This window comes from Cervus canadensis, chromosome 1 (genome assembly GCF_019320065.1).
Source record: "Cervus canadensis isolate Bull #8, Minnesota chromosome 1, ASM1932006v1, whole genome shotgun sequence".
Lineage (NCBI taxonomy): Eukaryota > Metazoa > Chordata > Mammalia > Artiodactyla > Cervidae > Cervus > Cervus canadensis.
In genome coordinates this window covers 22,530,440-22,558,259 of record NC_057386.1, presented here as the reverse complement: position 1 = coordinate 22,558,259, position 27,820 = coordinate 22,530,440, and the positions used below count along the sequence as shown (strand labels likewise).

The window sequence follows — 27,820 nt, the reverse complement described above, 5'->3', positions numbered from 1 at the left end:
GGAGAGGCCAGAGCCATGTATCCCAGCTCTGAAACAGTAACCAAAGGCACAGTCAGCAGGACCCCTCTTGCCTCCCCCAACACATCTATCCATTCCTAAGACCCAAAGTTGCATGCCCACATAATGCACTGAGTTCCAATTTGGATTGCAAATATATTAAAAGGAGATTTTAATAACAGAGAGCTGTGCATCCATTCCTTTTGGACCCAGATATTTCTGAACAGCTCTTATGGCGCGGGGACCGAACTCCACTTCCGCCCATGCAGGGACGCAGCTCAGGCCACAGCGGGGTGTTCAAAGCTCTTCAGTGGCTCCAGATTGCGGCGCTTGTGCAGGTCTCCTCATACGTAACCGATGGCTCCTGAGAGCCTGCCTCCCGTAAATTACTTCCCACGATGCCTGCGACCACCGCAGAATTCAAGTTTGAATAGAGCAGGAAAAAGGTGTTTGAAAGGCCTGTTCACTCAGCTGCATTTTAATTTCCTTTTCAATCTTGTCCCAATTAATTTCACAGAATTAATCTCACAGAAGCAAACGCGGCAGCACTGAAGCTGTGGTTTTAGTGTGGCGGTCGCTCTGCCTGAACATGAAATAGGAGCTAATATAAAAATCCATCTGCTGTGTTTGAAATACACACCGGCTGCTGCTCAGTCCTGTCTGACATTCCAAACATCAACAGCGGGGAAAAGTGATTTGGGGGTTAGTGGCCATCAGTACTTGGCAGGGGTTCAACAACAGGTGTACTCCGAAAATCCATTCAGCTTGGGCACCAGGCATGACGGGGCCCGTGCTGAATCACCCTGCGGGCAGCCACACAACACCCTGGCTTGATTCCTTTTATCTGAGGATCATAAGGCCCTTCTGGGGACCAGCACTGCTGTGGGCATTTATCGTAAGCGGGAGAAAAGGCAGTAAGAGGTCTCTGGTTGAGTCAAGCCACAGTTTGCAGCTTACAGAGAAGTGACTCTGTCTTCTTGGCTTAAAGGTCTCTCACTAGAGAACCATCTTCTAAATCATAAAGGTGTTTGTTCTACTATTCGAGATAACTTAAATAAACACCCATTTAAAATTTAAGCCTCCTGTTCCAGAAGTGATTTATAGTAGTAACATGAGCTGTCCAGCAGATAAGGGCAAATGAGAGAGAGGAAGAGGAACTCTTTCTCAGTTGACAAGGAAGAAGAGGTCCCTGAAAGAGGTCTTCCACTTAAGGTAAACAGAGTTGATAGGCTGCATCTCTTGGGCTTATGTTGGTGTGCCTCATGAAATGGCCCTGGGCTCTTCCAGAGTTTCTCCTGCTACTTATTCCTATGGAAGGCAGCCTTGGAGCAACAAACTGGGTGCCAAGAAAGGTTATACTTACATGGTGCTGAGACAGGGTGCAGAGAGATTCTCACCACCCCAACACACCATGCTTTGGTTGTCTTCCCTGCTGGTACAGTTGATATAGGAACAGGGAGCCTTACAAGCAAGATCAAGTTTGATATTGAACATAACAATGCTCTCAGGTGGCCATAGGTCTTATGTGGATGAGGATGGACCAATTTCATCACCCTGGGTGACATTTAGCTTCCAGTACTGGGTCGTAACTACTTAACTTCAGGCTGGATCATGGCTCCAAACCCAGCACCTAGTTATCTGAATGCAACAGGCCTGCCCCACCACACCTGGACTGTGTTAACGTAACACCATGTCTGTTATAATGGGATTTTTAAAGCCCAGTGTTCTTCACCTACTCCCTCGAAGGCCTGCTTAAAGAATGTAGACCTTTCCCCTCCCTTGACCCCTCTCCTCCAGAAGAGATTTGTATGTTGTAAAAATTATCTGAATGTAGCAGTACTTCCTCTTTTAAATGTGCTTAGTTGAATGTGACAACAACCCTCATAAAAACAGATAAGTTAATTCCTTCAATTGCTTTAAATGAAGGCTTTTTTTTTTTTTTAATTTCAGGGCTCTGAGGGAAAGGAGGTGTTTGGTGACATCTAGTGTCCATTTAGGACTTCCTCAGGCACTATTACCCTCTGCTTGGCTGAGCAGGGGACGGGCAGGGTAATTTGGGAGGTAATTCAGGGATAGGAAGTGGGGAAAATACGAGAATACAGGCCTGGGGCACAGACTGCCCAGACATAGCTATGAAACTGATCAATGCCTACCAAAGAGCTATCATTCACCTCTGACCTAAACAAAGGGGGCAATGAGGAGGGGTATCATTGGAAAATATCTTTTCTTATTTATGATGATACAAAAAGATAAGCAGAAGCTGTCCCCGTCACCCCATTTCATGTTAACAAGCAGGTCGACACTGTGCTGTGATGACGAAGATGATGATGATGATGGTGTTTTCTCTCATCAATAACCCCTGTGGGAGGCTATAGAGTTGGGAGGATGGGAATGGGATTTGGGGTCAGCTGGAAGGCAACGGTCATACACCGGTCAAATTCAGTAGAGGCCATTCCTTTCCCCCAGACAGGAACCAATCGTCTAGAACAAACCCTGGCAGCCTCATTCCTTCCAGGTAATTTTTATAAATGAGGGGACACCCATTCCAAGAGAGGACAAAAGGGAGAGGGTGTTTGTGAGTGAGTGTGTGTGTGTGTGTGCGTGCGCGTGCATATGCATGCATATAAACCTACAAGCAAGAGGCCCGACTACTTATCAACCCTATTCTCTATACCCTGGCCATTTATTATAAAGCCCTTTTTAAAAAAAAAAAAAAAAAGAGTAAAATTGGCATTTTCCACTTTAACCTCCTTAGTCCTGAACTTTTGTCCTAGACAAGACCCTTCACTTTCTACACACACAAACACACACACACCTCCCTTTCAGTCAGGTGGAAAGTCCCAGATTCAATAATTAGCCGTGAGACCCAGACAGAAATGTTTACCTAGAACCATGTAAGCCATACAGGGTTAGGTTAATGCTCAGAATCGCCTGATGCTTTACAAACTCCAGTGTAAAAAAAAATTCCAGCCATTTATTTTGCAGTGAATTTATAACAAATGCTGTTTAAAGGCTTCGTCTTTTGACAGAGGTAATAATAAATTCACTGTTAAAGACGGTAGTTTAATTCCTTATACCTCCAATACTGCACAGAATAAACCATATTCATCACTGAGTAATTTTTTACCACATAAATCTTTAAAACTAACCGGTGAAGGCTGTTGAGACTGAAATATTGTGAATTTATTAGATATGCCCATGTAGTATTGGATTCAGAGGTTTCCACTCGAATATATTATGGGGAAAATTTGTGTCTTTAACTGTGACATTCCCTCCATTTCCCACTGCCAGTAGTATAACAAGCAGCTCCTCCAGAGTCAGCTGCACGTTTATCAGACAGAGATTTAGTGATCAACTCCTCACTAATCTGCCAAAGAGGTTGGATGACATTTTGGTGAGATGCTCTATTTAAAAGGAGTCACGAAAGCTTTGTTTCTGTGTAATTATTTTCTCAAAAGGAATTCAGCCTCCCCAAACCTCTGTCTGCCAGTGTTTCTTGGTAGTGTATGGATCCAGCTCTCCAACCAAAGTAGCAAAATATTGAAGCAAATTATAACCTCTTGCAAATACACAGGGCAGTAACTTCTATGCATTATACGATTAGTTATGGGGGGCTTGAGGTAACCGGTTAGAACACAGAAAAGCTGGAATTAGCAGATGTTGCCAGACGTGTGGTATTTAAGGCTAATAAAGATTATATTGATTCTAAAACTAGAAATAATAGACAATAATTTCAGAAACCTTACTGTTTAAAAACTTTAATCTTGGCATATGACATAATCAAGATATAATTAAATCCTCAGATTTGAACAAAACTCCTTTTACTCTTCTATATAAATTTTGAGTGAAAAAAAAATTTTTTTGAGTGAAAATCTGTGCCTGTTAGACAAATATTCTGAACCTTTCTCATTATGCGCTAGTGAAGTGACATTTAAACTGACCAGTTGATTATATCAAACTGTAATACCCTCTCCAGTTTCATTAAGGAAATATTAATACCGCTAGAATGAAAAATATTTTTTCTTTTAGATGCAGAAATGAGCATCATCTTTTCAGCAAAGAGCTTTGACGATCTTCTTCTTCCCACTAATATTCTGTATTTGGCAAGGGTTCCAGATACTAAAAACTTCCAAGGAGGATTATGAACTTTTAAGATTTTTTTAACAAAATAAAATGCATTTCTAACTCTTAAACAAAGGTGAAAAATCTCCTGGCAGTGCAAGATTGCAGCCCATCGGAGTAATTGTTAAAAGACAGAACCCGGCTAGAAAGATAAGCGAAATACCAGCAATTAATATTCAGTATTTCACATTCTAGTCAAGAGGATGTATTTTCCTTTGTGATGTGGCTCATAGCTAAGAGTGTTGGGAGCCAGACTCAGCTCTGTCTTCTTTTTTGTGCATGAGGATTAAGGAAAAAAAAAAAAAACAGCAACAACAATCCTGCTCCATCTGTAAATGAACAAACATCTTGATTTTATAGCTATTTGCTTTGTAAAACTGAGGAATGAAACAAAAATTACTGGATGCCTAAGTAACACTTTAATTCCAAATTCATTTACGCTGTAGCTATGTAGTTGTCACAAACCATAATGCAGTATTTAATTAAAATAACAGAAGTGCATCTAGATATGTCCTGGGGTAGCTATCACCAAATTATAGTCTATGCTATCTGTATTTTATTTATGAAATGGCAGAGTCTAAGGTGCAACTAGGCTAATACAAAAGCATAAATATTTTAAACCTGCATTTTTATAAAGGCTTCTTTTCTTTCCTGCTACATCTTTAAATTTTTGCTCCTTCTATCTTTCAGGGGTGTTTTTTAGTGGGATTGTTTTGATGTCGATAAAGATCTTTCTTTGTAACTCTTGCTTTTCAACTATTGACCTCCTGCTTCTTCTGGCTGTGAAATCCCCCATCTGTTGTCATGGAAAGGCTTGTGAGGTTTCACAGGAGCTACAGTGAGCTCGGGACATCTTGGCAGAACTTGGACGTGGAGGGTAGGAGAAAAGCAAACCATCTTCAGTTCAGTGTGCTGGTTCCCAGACAGTCTTCCTTGCGCCTTTTTCCACCTATAAATACCCCTTATAGTTTACACGCTTGCTTGCTCTACTTCATGAATGTTCACATGCAGACATACTGCTCCTTTTCATAAACGCATAGCATCTATCTTACACGCACCCACCATCTATCTCTTCGTTCACATTGGCTGTCCCATCCACCTCCTTGTCTGCAGAATTATGTTCAGCAAGGTCCCGATTTATAGGAAATAAATAATGAAAATGGAACCGACTGGGAAAGATAATCGAAACATTCAAATTGTTATTTTTCACTGTACTTTCTACAAACAGAGCATCTGTAAACACCTAGCAAAGGTGTTCACTGATTCCTAAAAAGCAATCAGTGCCTATTGGAACATTCTGATCCAGTGGGTCTCTACACTGTATTTTTTCCTATTTTGTCTTGTTTTTGGATGATCTAAGATCTCACCTTTTTTAAATGGCAAATGATGCTGTGTTATTATTTTCATTCTTTCAGCTTCTGATTTATCCTGTTTATAATGACAAGTTTTTGTCATCATTTATCCTCTATAAAATAATCCTAAGAATTATGAAATGAAAACAGTAACTGCAGTCACCTTTTTAAAGAAAATAGCCCCTGCAATTACTGTATAAAGATATTTGATAATGGTAGCATCAGATCACAGCCTGATCCTGCAGCAAGGGTCTTTTAGAGAAGGGTTTCTTATACACACTTGTAATTATTTTAGCCCCTTTCACAGGTCACATAGAAAGTTAATTTCAATAGCTGCTAATTTCCGTCCAACAAGAGTGCGGTACTTTAAACCACCCAAAATAATTGGATTCAAAACAAATTTAGGAAATTGAGTGTGTTAGCAAGCAAATAAAAATATCCTTTTGGTAAGGAGGAGGGTGAAAGTAGTAAAAATGGTCTTTTTTTTCTCCCTTCTTTCCCCTTCACAACTTTGCCATTAAAGTTGCACCTACAGCTAGAAGTTTGTCCGTGAAAAATGGTCATTTTGTTTCTCTGCTCAAAGAATGTTATTAAAATGCTAATTTAAAAGAAAAAGGAGTTAAATATCTAGCGATGGTGCATTCTAATTGCAACCATAATGAGCTCTCTAAATGTGCGTGCCCCTGACACACACAGAGCATAAACAGCAGTAAACAGATCATTAGTACCCGCGTTCATTTATTCTGGCGACCTTACCATGACCCCACCGAGGGTAGGGTGAAAAGCAGGTGGATCTGGCTGTGACACCCCCTAGAGGGATCCAGGAAATGAAGCTATAAGCGGTTGTCATGGAAACGCCTATGTGTGCAGATGATGTAACACACCGACAGGCTGTAGGCTTCGCAACTGGGACGTTGCCTTTCCCTCGCCGGAACAATCTTGTGGATTAAATTATTCATTTCTTTAATTCACATAGCAAAAGGAATCCTAATTTTCTTGGTGATGTGCAACTCTTCCATTTGTCTAAGGTCTGGAACGTAGTGACTTGTCATCCTCTCTTTCTCCAAAACCTACCCCAGCTTCTTACATTCTAGACCCAAATCAGGAAATCTGACAAAATTAAGTGGAGAGGAGGCAGCGGAAGTCTGATGCTCAACGTCTGTACTTACAGAGAGAAAATCTAAGATTTTAAGCTAAAATTAATAATATAGACAGTGTCCCTTTCTGATGAGGGCATGGTGACCAGGGACTAAATGTATACCTGTCCTGAACAAGATGGCTTTATTTGGAGCAGGGCAGGGTCAAAGCAATACTTGATGCAGTGAGAAAAGCAGAGAAGCACCAGCCCCAAATGAACATGTCGTCCGTCCTAGCAAGGTGCAGTGATAAGAGAAAAACGTAGAAGAGAAAACGAGCATCTGCTCAGCCCTTCACATGTCCAATTGAGAGAATCGAGATTAATAAAAATAATTCTTTGGAGAATGATTCCACTCTATCCTACCCTGTTTTGCGCCAAACAACCTCAATAACCTTACGGCAACAGTAGAATAACTTTTCTTCTTTTTTTAAAGGAAGCAAAAAAGACGATCTCTGGAAATTATTTTAAAATAAAAAATATCCTGGCCTGCGCCTCCCCCCACTCCACCCCCATTGCACTTTAGATGAACCTGTGATATTGTAGCAATGGCCCTTGAAGTGCAGTGGGGAGGTGATTTAGGAGAATATTAAAGGCAATGTGGAGATTCAAGGCGCCTCTCTCAGGGAGATCTGGAGAAATACGCAGCACAGATGGGCTGAGCAGATTAAACATTTCCGTCACATTGTTTCCAAATTGTGTTGTGGTGCCTGAGGCTGGTACTGCGGTCAGAGCAAAACAGAGCGGTGCGGGGCTGCGAGCTGCACAGTTTATGGAATACATATTAATACGCCGGTCTCACATGGTATCACAATTCTATCAGCTCGGCAATGGTGCTGTCTCTATTGTTTCTGAATTCTGCACTTGGCACCTTGCTTCCTCCTGTCTGCAAAGTGTTTACCTTCCCTTTATCCTTCCTGTCTCTTTTAGGCAAAGTTCAAGTTGTGTGTTTCTTTCTCACTTCTCTCTTCCACACAGCCCTGTACCCCCTGCCCTCTTCACTTGCGGTTTTCCTGTCATGCACACTCTGTTTGTACACACTCCCATGACCACGACTGTCCACTGTGTCCGCTTTGTGCACAAGTCCTGCATCCTTGCCTGGCTCTGACTTTGCAGTATCCACTCACACCCAGTTCAGGACATCAGTTCAGACTTGAAGCTGAATAGTCCCCTGGACTCAGGGCTCTCAGACCCTCTGTCCAGCTGGCACATTCCACTTCTCAGAACTCTCAGCTTTTAGCCACAGTGAGCTTTGTGGAGTTGCCATGTGCTCCCTTCCCAGCTGCCGTCGCTGGCCATCCACCTTTCCATGTCCCCTTTCTTATACTCAAAGCCCCCATCCCCAGCCCAGGATCCAGGCTCACCAATGTCCAGGTTAGCAGGTTCCCTGAAATATGGCAATAAATAAAACTAGTTCAATTGAGGCAAATTTAATGATTCATTTTTATTATGATTTATAGACCAAAACTTTGAATAATAGAAAAAAGAGAAAACAATTGCCAAGAACTTAAAACACGGTGTGAAACAAACAGCCTGGAGAGGCCGCCAGGCTACCCAAGGTTTCAGCCAAGCGTTGGGCTCAGATCCTTTCACAGGTTCCAACAGCACTAATCCACTGTCGACCCAACTGACCACTTCCTTTCTCCTTCAGCAAAAGCTCTTCATAAAACCATTTGTCCTGAAATACGGGCACCTGTTTGCCTGTGGTGAACAATTGTTTTTCTCAGCAATTGGAAGGGTGCTGAGTTAGAGGCCTCAATTTATTTAACAATTTTTGATAGCCTCAGAAAGCATTAAATTTCCAAAGCTGAATTTCAGTAGAGAGATTGCAGTCCAACCCGGAGTAAAAATACGATATTTTTGGCTGACCTTGGAATATTACTATCTACTCTGCTTAGGAATTCAAATTTCCCATCTTTACTAATGATAATGTATGATGCACAAGCACTAATAAGAGAAATAAGCAATCATAAACCAATAATTCTGTGATTGATTGGTCTTTCTTAGACATATATCAAGCATTTATTGATCTTTCATGTTAGGGGTTGATTGATTGTTCTCTTGAAGAGGAATTCTCTTGTTTACAAGCACTGATATAGTGAACTTGGATGGTTAAAAGAACAAAAGTATAAGACATTTTCTGGGAATCTTGTTCCACAGAGGTTTATTGAAGCTCAATTCAATGTGAAAAGAGAATGTTTCCATTAGGAACATTCTCAGGGGAACAGAGGGTGTCAAGCAGCTTGCTCCAAAAGCCATCATGTGGATTTGAATGGAAGCTATGAGAAGACACCACAACTTTTAAGTCACTTAAAGAGATGGGGCCTTAGAAAGGATAAGCAAGCTTGGTCAGCCTTTGAAGCAGGAATAGACTTGGCAACTGGAAGGCTGGAGCCTTGGAAACCCAGCATGGCAAGATTCTTGATTTTCTTTCCTTCTGTGTTTTAAAAGAGGAAGGTAGCAGGAAGATGACCACACTGGGCCCAAGTGCCGAGCCAGGCCGAAAAGATGCTGATTGATAAAACAGTAGAGGGTGTATAACCCTTTGAGAATGTGATGAAAGGTCTGGGACCTCACCCAAGGGACAAGACACATGTACACATGCACACAAATTTTACACCAATTTCAAGGAATTCAAAGATCCCTTCACGTCCATCCAGACATGCCAGGGGTTCACAGACTCCAGTATAAGAATCTGTGCCCTGGAGGATGGTGATTTCCTTTTGCTGGAACAGCCTAGGATTCACTGAGCCTAGAAATTGAATTCTCATCCCAAGACAGGATGGTCATTCCAGGTCATATCTGTGCTACTCCAGGGAAGCCATGGAAGAGCGTATACAAATAGGAACCAGCAGGGAGGAGAGAAATTAAAATGTAGCAATCATGGAGTAGGGGTATTTAATCTCTTTTAAGGCTTATGATAGGCGCCTGCTGGTTTTCCCCCTGACATCCCCTGACACCTACTGACAGGGTATTTGCAGCACCACACAGGGACTCAGGGCCCTGCGACAGGAGGAGCACTGAGGAGGCCGTGTTCGTCTTGAAACCATAAACAGCAATAGGAAACCACTGGAGGCAGAGTCAAGCTGTGCAGTGTGCCCGTGGTTGGTGGCCATACTGCTTTTTGTTTATAGAATTTGCTGTTCTTTTCATGGCAGGTTTGGTAGGGCTTTTTTTTCCTTGTTGATGGAGATTAGCAGCATAAATCCTTTTATTGTGGTGTGCAAGCCTCCATAAACACTTTTGATTGTTGCTGATGGTGAAGGCTGTGCCTATTTCAGGTTCCCCCAATAATTTGCTCATCCAGGCCAAGAGCCTCTCCAACCAGATTAACAGAGTCCAAATAACTGACTTTGTTTTTAAGACTCCTTCATTTGAGAGGCTCAAGGAGATGGGGCAGGGTTGATGTTGAGGCAAACAGATGTTTAATCATGCCTAGAAATATTTATGATGAGAACAAACCACATTGAGTGGCTCCTTAAAAGATTTTGTGGCAAGAAGCAAGCACTGATGTAAAAGGTTTGTTTTTTAAATAGCTTTTCATATTCTTATCCAAAGCATCTTCAATTAACCATTTTGTATAATTAATGTCTTAGCTCTACCACACACAGTGTATAGAGAGTTATGGAGCGGGGAGCCTATATAATTCTGATTCCCTAACATTGTCACTGGTAGGTATGCATCCCACCCCCTCCCCCACCCTTGATTGAAGGTAGAGATATTTCTGCATTGAAGATTTCAGGTCTCCCGGGACCAACTCAGGCATTTTTCCAGTCAATCCTTCCAAACATCTGGGCAAAAAGAAGTCAAACTTTATTGAAAATGTTGATCCCAAGAATTCAGTTATCTCTGCCATCCCAAAACTAAAATCCAAGAATCAGCAACTTAATAAAAATGCAGTAAATTAGCACCTCTAGACAAGAGCAGAGTTCATTCAGAGCTGGGGTCTGCCTGACTGAGCCAGTACTCTCTCCATTTTAATAGTTTAATAAAAATTAGCATAATTAACGAACATCTGTATGATCCGGAGCGGTGCAATTTGGCACTCGGAAACGAGGGCTTAAACATGATTGCTGTGAGTTTAATGTTGTTTTAATTCTTTTTGGCACTGTGCAGTGAAATAAACGTTTGGTGGTGATAGTTCTCGGCCGGATCTCATTTGCATTTTTCTCCCTTTGATTATGAGCAATTGTGGACTCCCCAGCAATTCATCAAAGTAGAAATTATTTTAAAATACCTCGTGGTGTTCAGACTGGGCTGGAGCAATGCATGGGAGTCGGGGGCGGTGATAGGGGAAGAGAAGGCTAGAAATTTTCCATTCATGCTTTAAACATCTCAGCCCTGCAGCCTTTTTTGGGTATCCAGCCAAGGGATGAAATCTGGAAAAGACAGTCAGATCCCAAGACCTGTAGGTGCTTTGATTAAACTCCTAGGCTCCCACAGCAAGATGCATGTGGTCTCCGAGACTGTGCCATCTTCCTTACACTTCTGCCTGCTTTTTTGTTTTGAAGGGCAGAGAGTTGATTCCACTCACCCCAGTTCTCACCGCTGTGGTGAGACTACTACATCTGTGGTCGGCAGGGTCAGTGCTCCCCTGGAGCAAGGGCGCGCTGACGGGGAGCCCAGCCTTTGCAGGCGTCCTGCTGGGCCTCATCTGCCTCCTGTTTGAGCCCTGTTCGAGTTGGCAGGCAGCACCTTCCCAGGCTCAGGCTCTACTCCGGGCATTACAGCTAAAGGAGGATGCTACCAAGCGTGAGTCAGACCCAGAAGTCTTTAATGGTCCCTGGGGAGAGAATGCCCGCCCTGAGCCCCTGGGTGATGAAGGTGGCAGCACCCGGCAGGTAGAAGACCACACCTCACACCTGTGTAAGCAAGCTGACTGGTCAAATGACTGTCAGACAACATGGTGCCACTATCTCCAGTGAGATAGCAGAAAAGCTAAAGCTAGAATTTCTAGGACAGCGCATGCGTTCGCCTCCACACAGCAGGACCCTGGTCAACATGGCCATTGCAGCAACATGCTAATGTGAGGCAACACTGTAAGAAAACTTAAGGCAGAAACTGCTGTAACTTCAGTGCTGGGAAATAGCAACATAACTTGTATCAAGAGGAGCTTAAAAATGTCCTAACACAGGAGTCCCCTGGTAGTCCAGTGGTTAGTACTCCAACTTTCACTGCTGTGTCCTGGGTTCAATCCCTGGTTGGTGACTAAGATCCTACAAGCCTTATGGTGTGGCCAAAAAATAATCATCATAAAAATAGAACGTCCTGACAGGCATAGGCTGAGGAATTCTGGGTAATTTCCCACACAGCAATGCGGGCTGTAGGGGGAAGCTGGCCTGCCTCCTGGGGGAGGGGCAATGAGAAGCACTGGGGACAGTGATGGAGGGAGGCAGACACATTCATTTATTTAGGACTGATTTTTACATGCTAATTCTCTGTTCCTTTTAGGATCAGCTCAGTAGTCTCACTTCTTAAAACATCTTCATGGTATTTAGGGAGCCATTTGGGAAACTGTCTCTAAAGGCAGTTGCTCTCTTCCTGCCACAGTCACCAGGGAGTATCTTGGAGTTGGTTGTAACTAAATCTGCTCAACTGAGAGTGTAAATTCCCACTGCTCCACCACCCCCCACCCCGCCTTCATTTCTTCATAATCTCATTTTTTGGGGGCGGGGGGGGGGGGCTGGGAGGCAGGTAGGATCTTAGTTCTCCAATCAGGGATCAAACCTGTGCCCTCTGCTTTGGGAGCAAGGAAATCTTAACCACCAGGGAAGTCCCTTCATAACCTCATTTAACCGGTTTTTGGAGGCCCCATTCTGTGCCAGGCACCATGCTGAGTATGGGAATACAAGAGCAAACAAACCATCAAGGTCTGTGCTCCCACAGAACTTTCCACCTGGTGACTGGCACTGAGACAAAGGCCAGCAGATCCAGGGCAGCATGCTGAATCCTTTTCCAGAGAAGCAGAGCACAGTGCTGGGCCCCCACTCAGTCAGAGTGGTAGCAAGGGGTTTCTGGAGAGGCCAGAGAGAGTTAGGAGTTGGAATCTGAAGGCTGCTTAGGAGTGAGCCCCCTGGAAGGGAGGGGGGAAGTGGAGGCTAAACAGGCAAAGGAAAGACTCCACAGTGAGCGCCTGAGGCCCAAGGGAGAAGCAGAGACAAATTCTGTTTTACTAAGAGTTCACTAGATTTAGGGGATAAATGACAATGAGTGGGACTAGTTCATGCAAGGTCTTGTCCATCTTTTTAAGAAGTTGACAATAGGCAGTAGGAACCCAAAGGTTTTAGGCAAAGCAGTGATATTATCAATGTGCCTTTTAGAAAGATTCTGGTTACAGAATGAAGAGTAGATTGGAGAATAAGAATGAAGATACAAAAAAAAAAAAAAGAATGGAGATACAGAAACCAATTTGGACATTGCTTCTGTAGTCTTCAGGAGAGGGGACAGTGACATGACTCTAAGCCGTTGCCAATGGGAATAGAGAGAAGTGGATGGAGTCCAGTAATATTTTGGAAAGAGAATTGACAGAACTTGAGGACTGATTGGTAGAGGGTGAAATTGGGAATGACTCTTGGGTTTCTGGCTTGAGTAATTGAGTGCATAGCAGTACCACTCACTGAGACAGAGAACACAGGTGGTAAAGATACTTTGGAAATGGAAACAGAGAAAGAGGCAACATGACGGTTAAATTTAGGACAGAGTGAGTTTGAGAAGCTTGAGGAATATGCACTTGGGTTTTGGGATCCAACCCTTAGATCTGGGCTGGAGCTATTGTTGTGTCATTTACACAGGAGGTGTGTAAGACTGCTCAAGGAAAGCACATCAAATTGGAAGAAGGCCAGGACAAAACCCTGGAAAATCACATGAAAAGGAGGGATAAAGGAAGATGAGAATGAAAAGAAGCATAAAGGAAGATGAGAATGAAAAGAAGCAATCAGAGAGAGAGGAGGGAAACCAGGAGAGTACAATTATAGAAATTAAGAGAAGAAAATACCTCAAGAAACATCCATAGTGCCAGGACTGCTAGAGATCAAGTTAAGGATTGAAAAATACCCACAGAATTTGAGCAATAAGGAGGCTATAGGAAGTGTTAAGTGGAGCGATGAAGGCAGAAGCATTTACATTACAGTGGCTCAAAGGGTGAATAGAAAGCAAGAAGTTGGGGCAGTAAATGAAATAAATTCTTCCAATAAATTTGACTGTGAATTGGCAGTTTACATTGATAGGCTACTCTAACTAGGAAGTAGACATGTGGTGGTGTTTTAGTCGCTAAGTTGTATCCAACTCTTTTACAACCCGGTGGACTACAGCCCACCAAGCTCCTCTGTCCATGGCATTTCCCAGGCAAGAATATTCGAGTAGATTGCCATTTCCTTCTCCAAGGCATCTTCCCGACCCAAACTCACATCTCTTGCATTGGCAGGCGGATACTTTACCACTGAGCCACCAGGGAAGTCAGACTGTGGTAGGAACTATTTAATAATTGTTTTCAAAGACAAAAGAAATCTGATTACACTTCAGTGCTGATGGAAGGGGCCATTTACATTAGAGGCAGACATCAGACTTCTCAGAACCTGGTCTCTAAGAAACAAAGCAGAGAGTTACAAGTGCATAACCAGGGGTGGGACGCTTCCTCCACTTTAATTGAAAAGAAGAGTGATTGTCAATACAGGTAAGTTCCTGTTTTGGTGGCTGAAGTTTCACGGATCTGATAGCTTCTCTTTTCTCTTTGAAGGTAGAAAAGAGGTCAGCTGCTGAGAGGGGAGAAGCAGAGTTGGAAGAGGGGAGATCCACTAAAAGAAAAAGATAATCAGTTGACCCAGAATTTTATTGTGTCAAAAACTCGTTTTTCTTTCTTTTTACCCTAGATCTCAGCAGTCAGCTGTGCAAAAGATAGATCCAGTTGAAGTGGAATACCTGTACTTCCCATGTATTCCTAAATATCTTACTTCAAAAGAAGGAAAGCATGTCCTAGTGCTTACAGGAGTAGTTCTGGAATGCCCCTCATCCGCTGTGCTTTTGAGAAGCTCTTCTGTACTCCAGGGGCTCTGTTCTCAACCCTGCACTGCCCTTCTTTTAAACCTTCTCAGTCCCCTTCTTGTTTGCCCTCTTCCCTGCTATCATGTCCTGCCTGTTATTATTGATGTGCTTGACAACCTCCCACCTATTCCAGGGGAGGCATCTAATGTTTAGAGCATCTACTATATATCAGACACTGAATTACTTTCACTTCAGCGGCATCACTTATGTCTCCCACCACAGAGGGGAGGGGTGATGTTATCCCAACTCTTACAGAAGAGGAAGTTAAAGTCAGGAGACCCTCCGGTCACATGGCTACTAAATGACCAAGTAGGGACGAGATCCCAGTCTGTCTGACTCCAAAGCCCATTACTCTATGCTGTGAACTCCCAGGGAGCAGGCAGTGTTCTGACTCTCATCCATCTCATGGGAACTCAAACAGCACTTTGCACATGGAAGAAGCTTGGGAAATATTATTGATTTGAACTATGACCCGATTCCCTGCATACTTCAGTGCTCTGGCATTTTTGGGTGTGCCTGGCTTTCCCCAAAGAAGCCGTTCCACTCTGCTTGGTAAAAGACATGCTCTTTAGGTTCAGCCATGGCACCAAATGTGCTAAATGTACAATGTAGATAGAAAGATGGCGAAAGGAAAGTAGAGTTTGCTTCTTCTAGATACCTTTTTAAATAATTTTTATTGATTTACTTTAGTTTTGGCTGTGCTGGGTCTTTGCTGCTGTGAAGGTTTTTCTCTAGTTGCAGGGAGCAGGGGCTACTCTGAGTTGCACGTGCAGTGAGACAGGCTCTAGGGTACATGGGCTTCAGTAATTGTGGCATGTGGACTCAGTAGTTGGGGCTCCCAGGCTCCAGAGCACAGGCCCAAAAACTGTGGCACTCGGGCTTACCTGCTCCGAAGCATGTGGGATCTTCCCAGATCAGGGATCAAACCTGTGTCTCCTGCTTTGGCAGGCAGATTCTTTACCACTGAGCCACTAGGCAAGCCCTAGATAACTTTTAGTAATCCCATCAAGAGTGTTAATGAGTTGTACTGATAGTGTCAACAAAGAAACTACTCAACAGACTCTCCATGTGATCATTAACAGATTACATAAGATTAACAGAAGCATAACTACATTCCAACCGAAACCGTCCTCTTTTCATTTTTCAGGAATATAGTATGTATGGCTGGTGGGTCGGAGAACTGAACAGCCTAATTGGGATTGTTCCAAAGGAGTATCTCACCACTGCCTTTGAAGTGGAAGAAAGATGAAGCCCAGGTATCAGAACCATGCCAATAGATTTGTTGGCCATGCCTTCATTTCTCTGTGAAGGATGAGAGTTGCTGATGAAGTAACTTTTCTTCATTTCCAAAAGTGATGACGGTAATTTACCATTGAAAGAAGCTAAGTCTGTAATTGTTTTTCCTAAACTGGGGGACTATGTCAGTCAGGATTAGAGTCAATTACGTGTGACAGAAAACTCAAAATAACAGTGATTTAATTAACACAGAAATTTATTTTTCTCTTCCATAAGAATCTGGAGGTAAGTAATCCAAGGTGTTCAGGTCCCAGGTACCTTCTCTTTTTGCCACACTGCATGTGGTCAACATTGCCATGGTTACCTCATGGCCCAAGATGGATGCTCCAGTTCACAACTATCATGTCAGTATCCTACTCAACAGGAAAGATAGAAAGAAAGAAGACATGCACATCTCTCCTAAGGACACTTCACAGATGTTGCACACACCACTTCTGCTTATATCCCATTGGTCAGAACTCGGATATACAGACATACCAAGCTACAAAGAAAGTTTCTTCTAGGTAGAACCTGTATCCAGCTTAAAAGTGGAGTGGTACGGAGGCATTAGTAAATTTAAAGGAGACAATAAATATTGGAGAGCAATTAGGAATGTTTGCCACAAGGATGGATCTGGGTTTCTTTATCCACATCTCTCAAATCCAGGGCAACATTTCCCCCAAATGCCCATGTATTGCAATATGATTGACAAAGATTAGGAATCCAGTATAAGGATTCCTGTGGAACATAATCAAATTAACTTTTAGGTAATAAAGAATACGGGCTTCCCTGATGGCTCTGCAGTAGAGAATCCACCTGCCAATGCAGGAGACACAGGTTCAATCCCTCAGTCGGAAGGATCCCGTGGAGAAGGAAATCGCAACCCACTCCAGTACTCTTGCCTGGGAAATCGCGTGGACAGAGGAGCTATAGAACATGGGGTTGCAAAGAGGCAGACATGACTTAGCAACTAAACAAAAAGACTATGGGTTGCATTTTATGAGCAAGAACCACATTATACCACATTAAGCAGCAGAGTGTCTGTCTGCTTTGGGTGGGATAACAACATGATTAGAATTAGGATGGTGGTGGAGGACACCAAGGCTAGCATGATGTCACTAGCTCCATCTTCTAATCTGAAACAGGAGCTGCCTCTATTGATGGGGGTGAGGGATGACACATGTGACAGTGACACAGACGGGCCTTGGGATCTCTCAGACCAGGGCCCACTCTAGTGGGCCTAACTGTCCTAACTGTTCGTTTAGGACATTACATAAGGAGAGGTCTTACTCTCTAATGCCCTTGTACAATCATGAGGCACCAGCTCAGGGCTCTCACTCGAAGTCTGACTTGATGACTTTCCCAGTGAGGACTCCATTTCTAGGCCCTGAATGCAGAAGAGTTGGAATTTCTCTTCAAATCTAAATAAATTCTCCCTACTTCACTCTGTCATTTATTTAATGACAGACTTGTTTCTCCTCATTCTCTTTGACCCAACAATTCCACCTCTAGGGGTTTATCCTACAGGTACACTTGCACACAGGCAAAATAATATACACACAAGGTTACCTGTAATAGCAAACCACTGGAAATGACTTAAAGGTTCAGTAGAGACCTCCCGAAGGAACTGTAGTAATTCACAGAATTCAATACTATGCAACAGTAAGGGAAAAAAAAGAAAGCACTCCACACCTATGGAATACATTCTGAGATATGTAGGTAAGTAAAAAAAAAAAAAAAGTAGTAGTAAAGTGTAGGTCTAATTTGCTCCATCTGTGTAAAAAAGGGAGTCTCATTGCTTCTATATGTATGAGATTATATGAGATATCACTGGAAGGAGAAAGATGATGATAACACTGTTTGCCTCCAACAACAGAGAAACTACATGACTGTGAGACAGGGTAGGAGGGAGACACTTTTTACTCTACACCCTTTTATATCTTCTACATTTCGAATCATAAAAGCAGATTTATGTGTGTTTCCCCCTTTAGGACACACATCCTTCTCTCTACCCTGCCTTTATGAAGAAACGAAGAGCCCACTCCCTACCCCTGCCAGCCCACCACCACCACCAACTCTTCTCTTTAGAGAAAAGACCCAAGTCCCTGACACCCCTGCACAGTACATGTAACCCACCGTAAGACAAGTGAGCAGAGGCCTCTTCAGCCGACCTGTTACTAAACCTACCACCGCACAGCTGACCGCATGCTAAACATGTCCACACACCCACCTCTGCCTTTTCCGCAGGCTTGTCTCAGAGAAGGTGAGAGAGAAGGAAGCCTTTGGAGGAAGAAATTGCTGGTTGCTTTGGCTGGTTTCAAAAGCACAAATAAACTTCTGATTTGGTTCTTTGCCCTGTGACGGAGTTGTGTTTCTTTTTGTAAACTGGTATCAAAATGCTGGCTCTGGGCATTCTTATCGTCTCCAAACAACATGGGAAGGGACAGCCCGAGAGAAAACGAAAGCCCACCTACTTGGTTATTTTTATCTTTTGTGCTCACTCTGTCTGAAATGAGACAGGGCCAGAAGCAAGTCCTTGGAGTCAGCACATTGGAGAGTTCCTTTTGGGGCCTCAGTTACCAGCCCCGCTGTGTCCTGCAGGCTGAGGAAGTGCTGTGGGGAAGGCTTGTGTCTACACAGCGCTGTTTCCTTTCCCTGTTTCCTGGGCCTAGCACTCGGGCTGTCTGTGCCTTGAAGAGGCAGCAAAACACAATGGTTAAGAACATAACTTTGAGGGTTTCCCTGGTGGTCTAGTGGATGGGCATCCACTCTGCAGTGCTGGGGACACCGGTTCGATCCCTGGTCCCAGAAGATTCCACTTGCCTCAGAGCAACTCAGCCTATATGCCACAACTACTGAGCCTGCGCTCTAGAGCTTTCGGGCTGCAACTGCTAAAGCCAGGGCACAGCAAAGAAGGCCCAGGACAACCAATAAGTAAATAATAATTTTTAAAATTTTTGTTTAGAAGAAAAGAACATAACTTTGATGGAATGCCCTAGCAGTCCAGTGGACAGGACTTGGCACTTTCACTGCCGGCCCAGGTTCAATCCCTGGCTTCCCGATCTTGGGAACTAGGATCCCTCAAGCCATGTGGGGTGGCCAAAAAAAAAAAAAAGAAACTCTGGGATCAGTCAGCCTGGAAACAAATTCCTCACCTTAGAAGGGGTATACTCCATCTCACCGGGTCATTAAGAGATTAAAGGAGTTAATAAGTGTAACATACCTGGAACACCATCTGGCACATAGTAACTGCTCAATAAAGTTTAGTTATTATTAATGTCTGACCCTCTACACAAGAAATATTGAGAGATGGGCAACTGAGCAGCTAAGGAAATTTCACCTTCAAAGCTGCTCCTATTCAGAGCTGTCCTGGATTGGCAGTGTCCTTCCTCACCCCCATCTCATAGCCCTGCAATAAGGTACCACTTCATGTCACCAAAGAGAGAAACGGGGAACAAACAGGGATGTTGTTAGTGGATTCCAGGTTTCTGAAAAGGTCCTATGCCAGCTATTCATTTCCAGATTTTTCTGACCCAGGAGTAAAACAAAAGGAAGCTTTGTGTATGTGTGATGGATAAAGATATAAGAAAAGAGGACAATTTAGGTCTGGGAGAGGAAAAAATAGAGACAGAGATAAAAGGCACTAGAGAACTGTCCATGACATCCCCTCAACTTTACACAGGGTGCCAAAGGAGAAGCAACCGCTAGGTGGCAGCAGATGCGCAGATGAATCAAAGGGAACCAATTGCCTTCCGTTTTAGGAACATTTGCACCAATCCCAACCTACAGGTAAAGACAATGGGCATTGTTCTAAAGTGGTTAACAGAAGGAGCAAACAGAAACCCCTCTGTGCCCAATTGCTTCCTCTGTAGAGAATCCTCAGAGTCCCAAGTCTGCAAGGCTGGGTGGCTAAACGAAGATAATACCATTGTACCAGCACTGTTCCATGATGAAAGACAGAAAAGGAGAAACCAGAAGAGGAACAGGAGGTACCCGGGGCAGCGTCAGAAGAGGTATGAAAGAGGAGCAGGGTCAGTGCTTCACTCTGCATAGCTGGACTCTCAGTGGCATGACCTTTAAAACAAAGGCCCCCCCCCCCAAAAAAAAACAAAGCCCCCTTGCTGCAATAGTCCTTTCTGTACCTGCAGACCTGAGGAAATCATCTGCCAAACTACAAGGGTCTTTTGGCACCTCCATCTACTGCCCCACACTCACATCCTAGCTGTAAAAGAGGAAAAAGAAAGTAGACTGGTCCTAAAAGATAGAAACAAATGGACTAATTGGGAATCTGGTCCATAGCCAGCTGGCTGTTTCTGACCTTGTTACATGCTAGAAAAGCAGCAAGTTCAAGACCATCTTCAAACAAAGGGCATTCTCTGTCATGGAGAAAGCAGTGGATTCCTACAGTCTGCCTGAAGCTAAACCTCATTTAGCAGATCTGCTCAATTCCACAGCCACCATTTAGCCAACAGTCTCAGAAAGCAACTGGTTAATCAGATTACTGCTTCTCTGTTTGACTCCACTAACCAAATCCCCACCTTACTGCCTGTGACTAACTGGATAACTGGGGCATTAGAACACTTAACTAACCACATTATATGTAGGATGGCTTCTGAACGGCCACTAACTGCCCTAGCACGTGAAACTCAAGAGGGGAGAGGTACAAGGTGGGACACCTTTTTCCTTCCTTGATTTTATGTTAAGAAGAGAAAATAAGAAAGCTAAAATCCTGTATTTAAGAAGCAAACATACAGATATCCTTTACAGATAAATATCTGTATATCCAGATAAATATCTATATAAATATCTTTATAGATAAATAATAATTAACACAGAATTTACCAACATCCACCGGATAATCTGACCTGAGATTGGTACAGTTCAGCCTGCATCATCCAACTTGATATCTGAGAATACTAAATGATCTGAAAGCAATCTTTCAGCTACATTTCATTAAAAATACATTTTTCCAGTGTGTTTCCTCTGTCATCCATATAGCAAAACAGCATAGACATTGTTTTACAATTACCTCAATATTAAATTTTCCGACATGATGGTCTGTCTCTTAGAAATCTGTATTTAATTCAAAACCAACTATATCTTTTCCCTCTGGTGAATAAAAATGGAAAAGACAGGAGAACTCCTATTGAGTCTCATTCCCTAAACCCAGACATTTTGATTCCATTTAAAGTGGGACCAAATCAATGTCATCCCTCCTGTTAGGAACAGATACCTTGATAGCTCAGCTGGTAAAGAATCCGCCTGCAATGCAGGAGACCCTGGTTTGATTCCTGGGTGGGGAAGATCCCCTGGAGAAGGGATAGGTTACCCACTCCAGTATTCTTTGGCTTCCCTGATGGCTCAGCTGGTGAAGAATCGCCTGCAATGCGGGCGACCTGGGTTCGATCCCTGAGTTGGGAAGATCCCATAGAGAAGGGAACAGCTACCCACTTCAGTATTCTGGCCTGAAGAATTCCATGGACTGTGAGCCACTTTGACTTGATGTAAGGAATAAACACATATGTAAGGAGTAGCCTAGATTTCAAGTGTTATCCTTAACTTTTTTTAAAGCACTTTCACTTGCTCAGTTGCACCACCTTAAATGTAATTAGTTATTCTTTTCAAATGGCAAAACTGAAAATGTGAAAGACGAACAAAAATCACACAAAATCTGCTGTTAAAGAGGAAATGACATAAAGGACTTTTGAAAATCGCGGTCTGCTGCACTGCTTATTCAATCACTCCAGTTCTGTTGCTGTGGCAAGACACCCCGGTGACACATTCCCAAAATCCACATTCCACACCAGTCACATTATAATAATGTGCTGGTGTCACAAAGCCTCTGTGTTGGGGGAGGGAGTGGGACAGTCCTGCTTTTATAAAGCAGTCTGAGAATGAGGGAGTTGAAGAAAAGGAAGACAAGAAAGAAAGAAAATAAACTAATGTATGTTCATATGTTCTTTCTTTTTCTCCTTCTCATCTTGAGAACAAAACTCCTGGATACCAGGGACAGAGGCGCTTTAATCTCTGGCCGAAAGGAAGCTCTCCCTGCGGTCTCCCCACAAGAAGCGACTCGGGGAGGATAAATCTTGAGTGGCACTGACTTGCTAATTCCCAGAGCACCAGCAGACTCTGTAGAGCTGACTTTAGAAAAAGCAGCCGTCTACATAGAGGATTATCCCTGTTACACAGCCCAGTGACTCAAACTAATTTTCTCATTTGTGGATTACCCTAGTCCCTTGCTTCCCCTCTCTTCTGCCCAGCTATTTCATTTCCCATTAGAATTTACGGAGATTGGGTAGGAAGTTTGAAACTTAAAACTAAAGAGATTTTTCTTCTTCAAGGGATTTGAATTAATTCTCCCTGTTTTCCTATCAAAAACTAACTGCTCAGAAAACATGGTTTTGTTTTTGGATTTTTTTTTTTTTAAGTTAATATGAACTGACTACCCTCTTGCGACTCTTGGGATTCAATTAATGATATGTTTTAAGATGCAGCCCTGGGAGGGGGGATCGGGATGGGGAATACGTGTAAATCTATGGCTGATTCATATCAATGTATGACAAAACCCACTGAAATGTTGTGAAGTAATTAGCCTCCAACTAATAAAAAAATAAAATTAAAAAAAAAAAAAAAGATGCAGCCCATTTTGTACCAAAATCCTTTCTAAATATAACACCCCTACCCCTAAAAAACTACAGTATTTGAGGAAACTAAAGTACAATTAATAGACTATATAATTTATTTTTTAAATAGTGACATTTTTTTGAAAATGAAAGGAGGCATTACTAATAAGGATGCCAGAATCGTAGGTATAAACAGGGATGAGTGGTCACCCTAAAAATATGCCAAAATAGGTTATCTAGTCACCAGGGGAGTGGGCAGCAGATAGAGAGATGAACTGGTTCTCCTGGTACAGTGTTTGGCAACATCCCTTCTCCCCTGCAGGCCTGGCCCCTAGGCAAACGCTGCCAACTAGGCACTCATTTCCTGATGCCCAGGCTGTTCTGAGAGGCCTGGTGTCTCTGGCATCAAGCTGCTCATGGCAGTGGCCAGCCGTCGGCAGCTGTGTGTGTTCACTCCCTCAGGGGGCCCATCACCGCCTGCCACCCCACCAGCTGGCAGAGTGCCACTGAGGGAAGCATTTTGTGGCACCAGGCAATAGTATGCCACTTCCTTGCCTCCCATGATGAGAGTGAGTTCCAAGAGGTTTCTAGTGCAGGTCCTCAAAGAAGGCATCTGGTTCCACTGCAGATCCTTTTAGCCTGATGGTGAGCAGCTGGGCACCTTTTATCCCCCACATGCGATCATGGAACAGAAAACAGGCTACAAACACCTCCCTTTGAACCACAGTCAGGCACGGGCATTGCTCTGCCCTGAATCAGCAAGATGGCACATGCACACCACCTACATTTCCTGGATGCCTCCCATGGTGGGCACCCTGCTCAGCCTATCATTAATATGTTCCACCTCCAAGAAAGCACCTGGCATCAGGAGATTTGGGATCATTTCTTCAACATCTCCAAAGCAGTGCAGTGGAGGTGTGGGAAGGGGAGGGGACTGAGAGCTTATTGCTTCATTCAATACAGGGCTTCTCAACGTGGCACTCCTGACATTGGGACCAGATAATTTTATGTTTGGGGGGCTGTCAAATGTTCAGCAGCATCTGGCCTCTACCCACTAGACGCCAGTACTGATCCCCCCAGCAGCTCCCCCCACTTCTGACAGAAGTGTCTCGAGACATTGTCAGATGTGCCCTGGGAACAAAACGACCCCTGGTGGAGAACCACTGTCTCAGGCCATATGGATTTGCTTAGGTCCAAGAGAAACTGCCTTGTCTTCTAGAAGTCTGCACTTTAGCCACTACATTAGTGACAGGGAGAGGCTTAGGAAGTTGGAAAGACAGAGTATAACTGTCATGAACTCTTCAGGGTTTAAGAACCAGCAAGCCAGCCCCCATGTTCAACAGGAACATGGAGATCTGCTCACCTGCACTGCCGCGGAGCCGCACCAAAAGAGTAATGTTTTCAAATGAATAAATTGGTGCTTTCTGATTCAGAAAGCTGCACCACAGTGAGTCCTGTAGTAACTATCCTTTTTCCTGTTTCTGTAGCAGAAACCTAGAAGGGGTGCCCTGAAAGTCTCAAACGGGGCTGAATGTTAACCCTGTGTACTATTTCAGAGCAAGAATCCCGGGTTCCCAGGACCAGCACAGAAATCGCTGTGGTGCAAGGGCCCATGCTGGATCCCTGCGCTTGGTCTGGGGCTGGTGTGGTGCCGACTGCTCGTCCTGGGCAGAGCTGGGGGTCAGGGCAGTCATCTCAAGGCTGTGATTTTCCTGGTCCTTCGTGTTAGTTTGGGGAAAGTCCTCTCTTACAGAATGACTCCCAGGAGCTCTGTCAAGAATAAAAAACAAAACGAAAAAACACAACCAAAACCCATCACGTTCTCAGGAGGCCAAAAGAAGATGAAGGGTCCAGGACCTTTGTCTCTGACTGCAGAGGGCAGACCGAAGGGCCAGCCAGAGCCCTGTCCACACCGCCTCCCATGGGCCCCGAATCTGAGGCACCTGGAAGGGTTATTAGCAGGATTGGAACTCATCCCTCTGCTGGGACTAGATCATAATTACAGTAATTTTCTAACAGAGCTCGGCAGTAGGACTGTTTAATCAGCATCTGACTCCCTTGTGTTCCCAGCCCTCATCACTCAAGGAGAGGAGTGGGATGGCTCTTAAAGAGACAATGCCTGCCTTTGAGCGTTGCTAACAGATGTGCCCTAATTGGTAGAATGTATCTAAGTCTCGTAGCTTTTAGCAGGCAGGTTACATTGCCTCCAACGAACCGCCACAAGCTCTCACTATCCTTGGCCTTCTGCTAGAGGGATTCAGGTCAGGCTGCTGGTGGGCCTGGCTTCCCACGCCAACCAGGCCACCAGGGGAAGGGACACACACAGGGCTAGAGCACCTAAAAGGCTAAAACACTTGAAACACACACACACAAAGGCTCTAACTAGCCGGCCCCTTCAAAAGGCTGTTTGAAAGAAAAAGTCGAGCAGGCTGAAAACAGGAAGGACTTGACAGCCGCAGGTAAGAAATGTTAATCCACAGATCACAGAAGCATCTCGTGTTCCTGCCCTTCAAGGGGAGAAGCCCTTGAAGACTTTCGGGTGGTCCTTTCATTCTCACAGTCGCTTCACCATCTCTCTACTTAAGATTCACACCTCCCGGGACTTCCCTGCTGGTCTAGTGGCTGAGACTCCTTGTTTGCAATGCAGGGGGCCCAGGTCCAATTCCTGGTGAGGGAACTAGATCCCACAATCTGCAACTAAGACCTGGAGCAGCCAAATAGTAAATAAATGAATAAACACAATTAAAGAAAAAAAGATTCACACCTCCCTCACTGCTGTGTCAGTACCCTTGTTTTCCTCCTCTTCTGGTGGAAGTAGACCAGGTCTCCCCGGAACAGAAAGGAAGTAAACTGACTCTGTTCACTGGGTCAGGTGCAAGGTCTCCTAAAAACGTGGCACGTTTTTATCCTTTCGAACATAAATGGTCCAAGTTTATTTATCTTGAGGTTTGAGGTTCCAGCCTTCCAGCTCCAAATCCAGCCATGACTGAGGTGGAAGTGGTTGTCCTCAATAGGTTACTTCTGCTGCCCTGCTGGTAAGCCCAATGCACACCTGGTCACTGTAGCAGTTGACAACGGTTCCTTAAGAGAGAAGAGCTGGGGCAGGATGAAGATGAAACCATGTGGTGGGGGCAGGGGATTTCCACAGCAGATTGGAAAAACCCTCAGGAAAGAAGGTACGGCTGTAAACAGAGCAGGAAGAGGGACACTCATCCACAGCTCAAAGAAAGGTTACCTTGAGCCAGATGACAGTCCCCCTACAGAGCCGGGTCCCTGCTGGCAGAAGGCCGCCTGGGGGGGTGGCTGAGGGCCAGTGTCCAGGCATCCCGAGCTTGCACTGCAGTGGCCTTCAGCTTGGTTTCAGCTGTACCTCAGTTGGCTACTCACACGTAAATCTGCAGAAGCCACTCCAGCCCCCAGTGGGACGTCCCTGTGGTCCCTGTGAGGCAGGCCAGGAGCTGGGCTGTTTCCATTCCTCCCTCCAACCTCACATCCTCCCAGCCCACTGCCCTCCCCACTCCTGACCAGGGATTGAACCCTTAATGTAAACAAATTCACAAACATGGAGCTAAACTTACTGTCCAGTCAGACCACTAAAGTCACAATCGCCTCCTAAGCAAAGCTATGGGAGCGGGTACGAGGCACCTGGGACTCGGCGGTGTAGCTCTAAGGCCTTAGTGGTGAGCAAACCTCGGACTGTGGAGGATTTCTGAGAACAACTCTGAAAAGTTATGCGGGGAAATGTATTTTTTTTCCTTGAATAGTGGGGGACTTAGTTATCCCTTTTTTTGGCCATACCACATCTTAGTTGCCGCACACAGGATCTTCCATCTTCATTGCTGCATGTGAGATCTTTAGTTGCAGCATGCAAACTCTTAGTTGCGGTATGTGGATTCTAGTTCCCTGACCAGGGATCGAACCTGGGCCCCTTGCATTGGGAGCATGGAGTCTCAGTCACTGGACCACCAAGGAAGTCCCCAGCTTTTTTTTTCAAGATTTTTTTTTGGGAAAAAAAAAATCTTGTTTTACAGAAGTTGGGAAGTATCTCTTAAATGAATACGTTCTACCCGAAACATGCTTTTTAAAAACCATGATCAAAAAAAATAAATAAATAAATAAAATAAAACCCATGATCAGCTCAGTTTCCTCAGCTAGAAAATGAGGGTGATACTTGCCCTGCCCTCTCCTCACTGGGCACCGTGGTCAAATAAACAATGTGTGTGAAACTCATTTTCACACAAGAAAACCCAACTCCTCCTACACACACACACACACACACACACACACACACACTTCCTCCCACCAAACAAAAGGGAATCTACGACTTTGGGATCACTTATCCTGTGTTACAGGAGATGACTAGACTTGGGCCACATAAGTAACTGTCAGAAGAAAGATGACAAGGGGCTTCCCTGATGGTCCAATGATTAGGATTCTGTGTTTTTACTCTAGGGGGCAAGGGTTCAATCCCTGCTCAGGGAACTAAGATCCCACATGCTGAGCGGCATAGGCAAAAAAAAAAAATTAGTACGGTGACTGTAAGTCAGACACAGAACCTACCTCAAACCCAAATTCTAACAAAAAAAATTTCCATTCTACAAAACAGCTCAGCAGGCCACTGGCCCAGTAGCCTCCCATCTTCCCTACAGAGGCTATCAGCCATGGCAGCATCCATGTACACACCGGGACAGAGCGAGATTGGGGAGAGGCAGACGGCACTGCTGAGCCGGAGAGGAAAATCCATCTCTGCTGTTCTTCTGGTAACTCTAGGCCCGAGTTACTAGAAAAACTCTCCCTCCATTAGGACATCTCCTTCCATGGCCTACACTCAACTCTGCACAAGGCAGTTCCGGGACGGCGCCTGGCCTTAGATTAACTGAGGCCCTGCTGTATGCATTGCTGATAATGGACCATTAAAAAAGCCAGGAGTCAGAAAAGTCGCATCCGTGTCTCTGACCGGCTCCTGCTGTCCCAGCAGCCAACCCTGCTGGCAGAACTAGCTGCTGAGCACCAACTCCACGAAGAAAAGGAGTGAACAGAAGAAGGCGACCCAGCTTGCTGTTTTTTGGCTGAGTAGGGAATTGACACAGACCACCTCCGGCTCCTGTCTGGAAGTTTCGAGATGAGAGAGCTTCAAGCACAGCTGGGTTCACAGCTGCACCATTTGGAGCATTGGACTCATTAATATTCATGAGCCATCCCCACCAATCGGCAGAGCGGATGCCATTAGCTTAGCATCTGTCGGGTTTTTGTGAGGGCTGTGTATAGAGTTT

At 44.3% G+C, this 27,820-nt stretch overlaps 1 protein-coding gene and 1 long non-coding RNA gene across 3 annotated transcripts in view; both read left to right on the top strand.

Moving 5' to 3' along the window:
• Window positions 1-18,282, top strand: part of SKAP1 (src kinase associated phosphoprotein 1) — a 291,789-nt gene extending 273,507 nt beyond the window's left edge. The window contains exons 12-13 of one of the 2 annotated variants that reach the window (XM_043470440.1): window positions 15,794-15,902; window positions 18,169-18,282. In XM_043470440.1, coding sequence (XP_043326375.1) covers window positions 15,794-15,895 — 102 coding nt within the window. In that variant the 3' untranslated portion in view covers window positions 15,896-15,902; window positions 18,169-18,282. Of the gene's footprint in view, window positions 1-15,793; window positions 15,903-17,912 lie in introns of both variants that reach the window. The other variant, XM_043470435.1, reaches the window with a different exon arrangement.
• A 319-nt stretch (window positions 18,283-18,601) lies between these two features.
• Window positions 18,602-22,031, top strand: LOC122442585. Its single transcript, XR_006269666.1, has 4 exons — window positions 18,602-18,855; window positions 19,604-19,710; window positions 19,794-19,934; window positions 21,908-22,031. It is a non-coding gene; the product is annotated as an uncharacterized LOC122442585 (long non-coding RNA).
• Window positions 22,032-27,820: the final 5,789 nt, after the last annotated feature.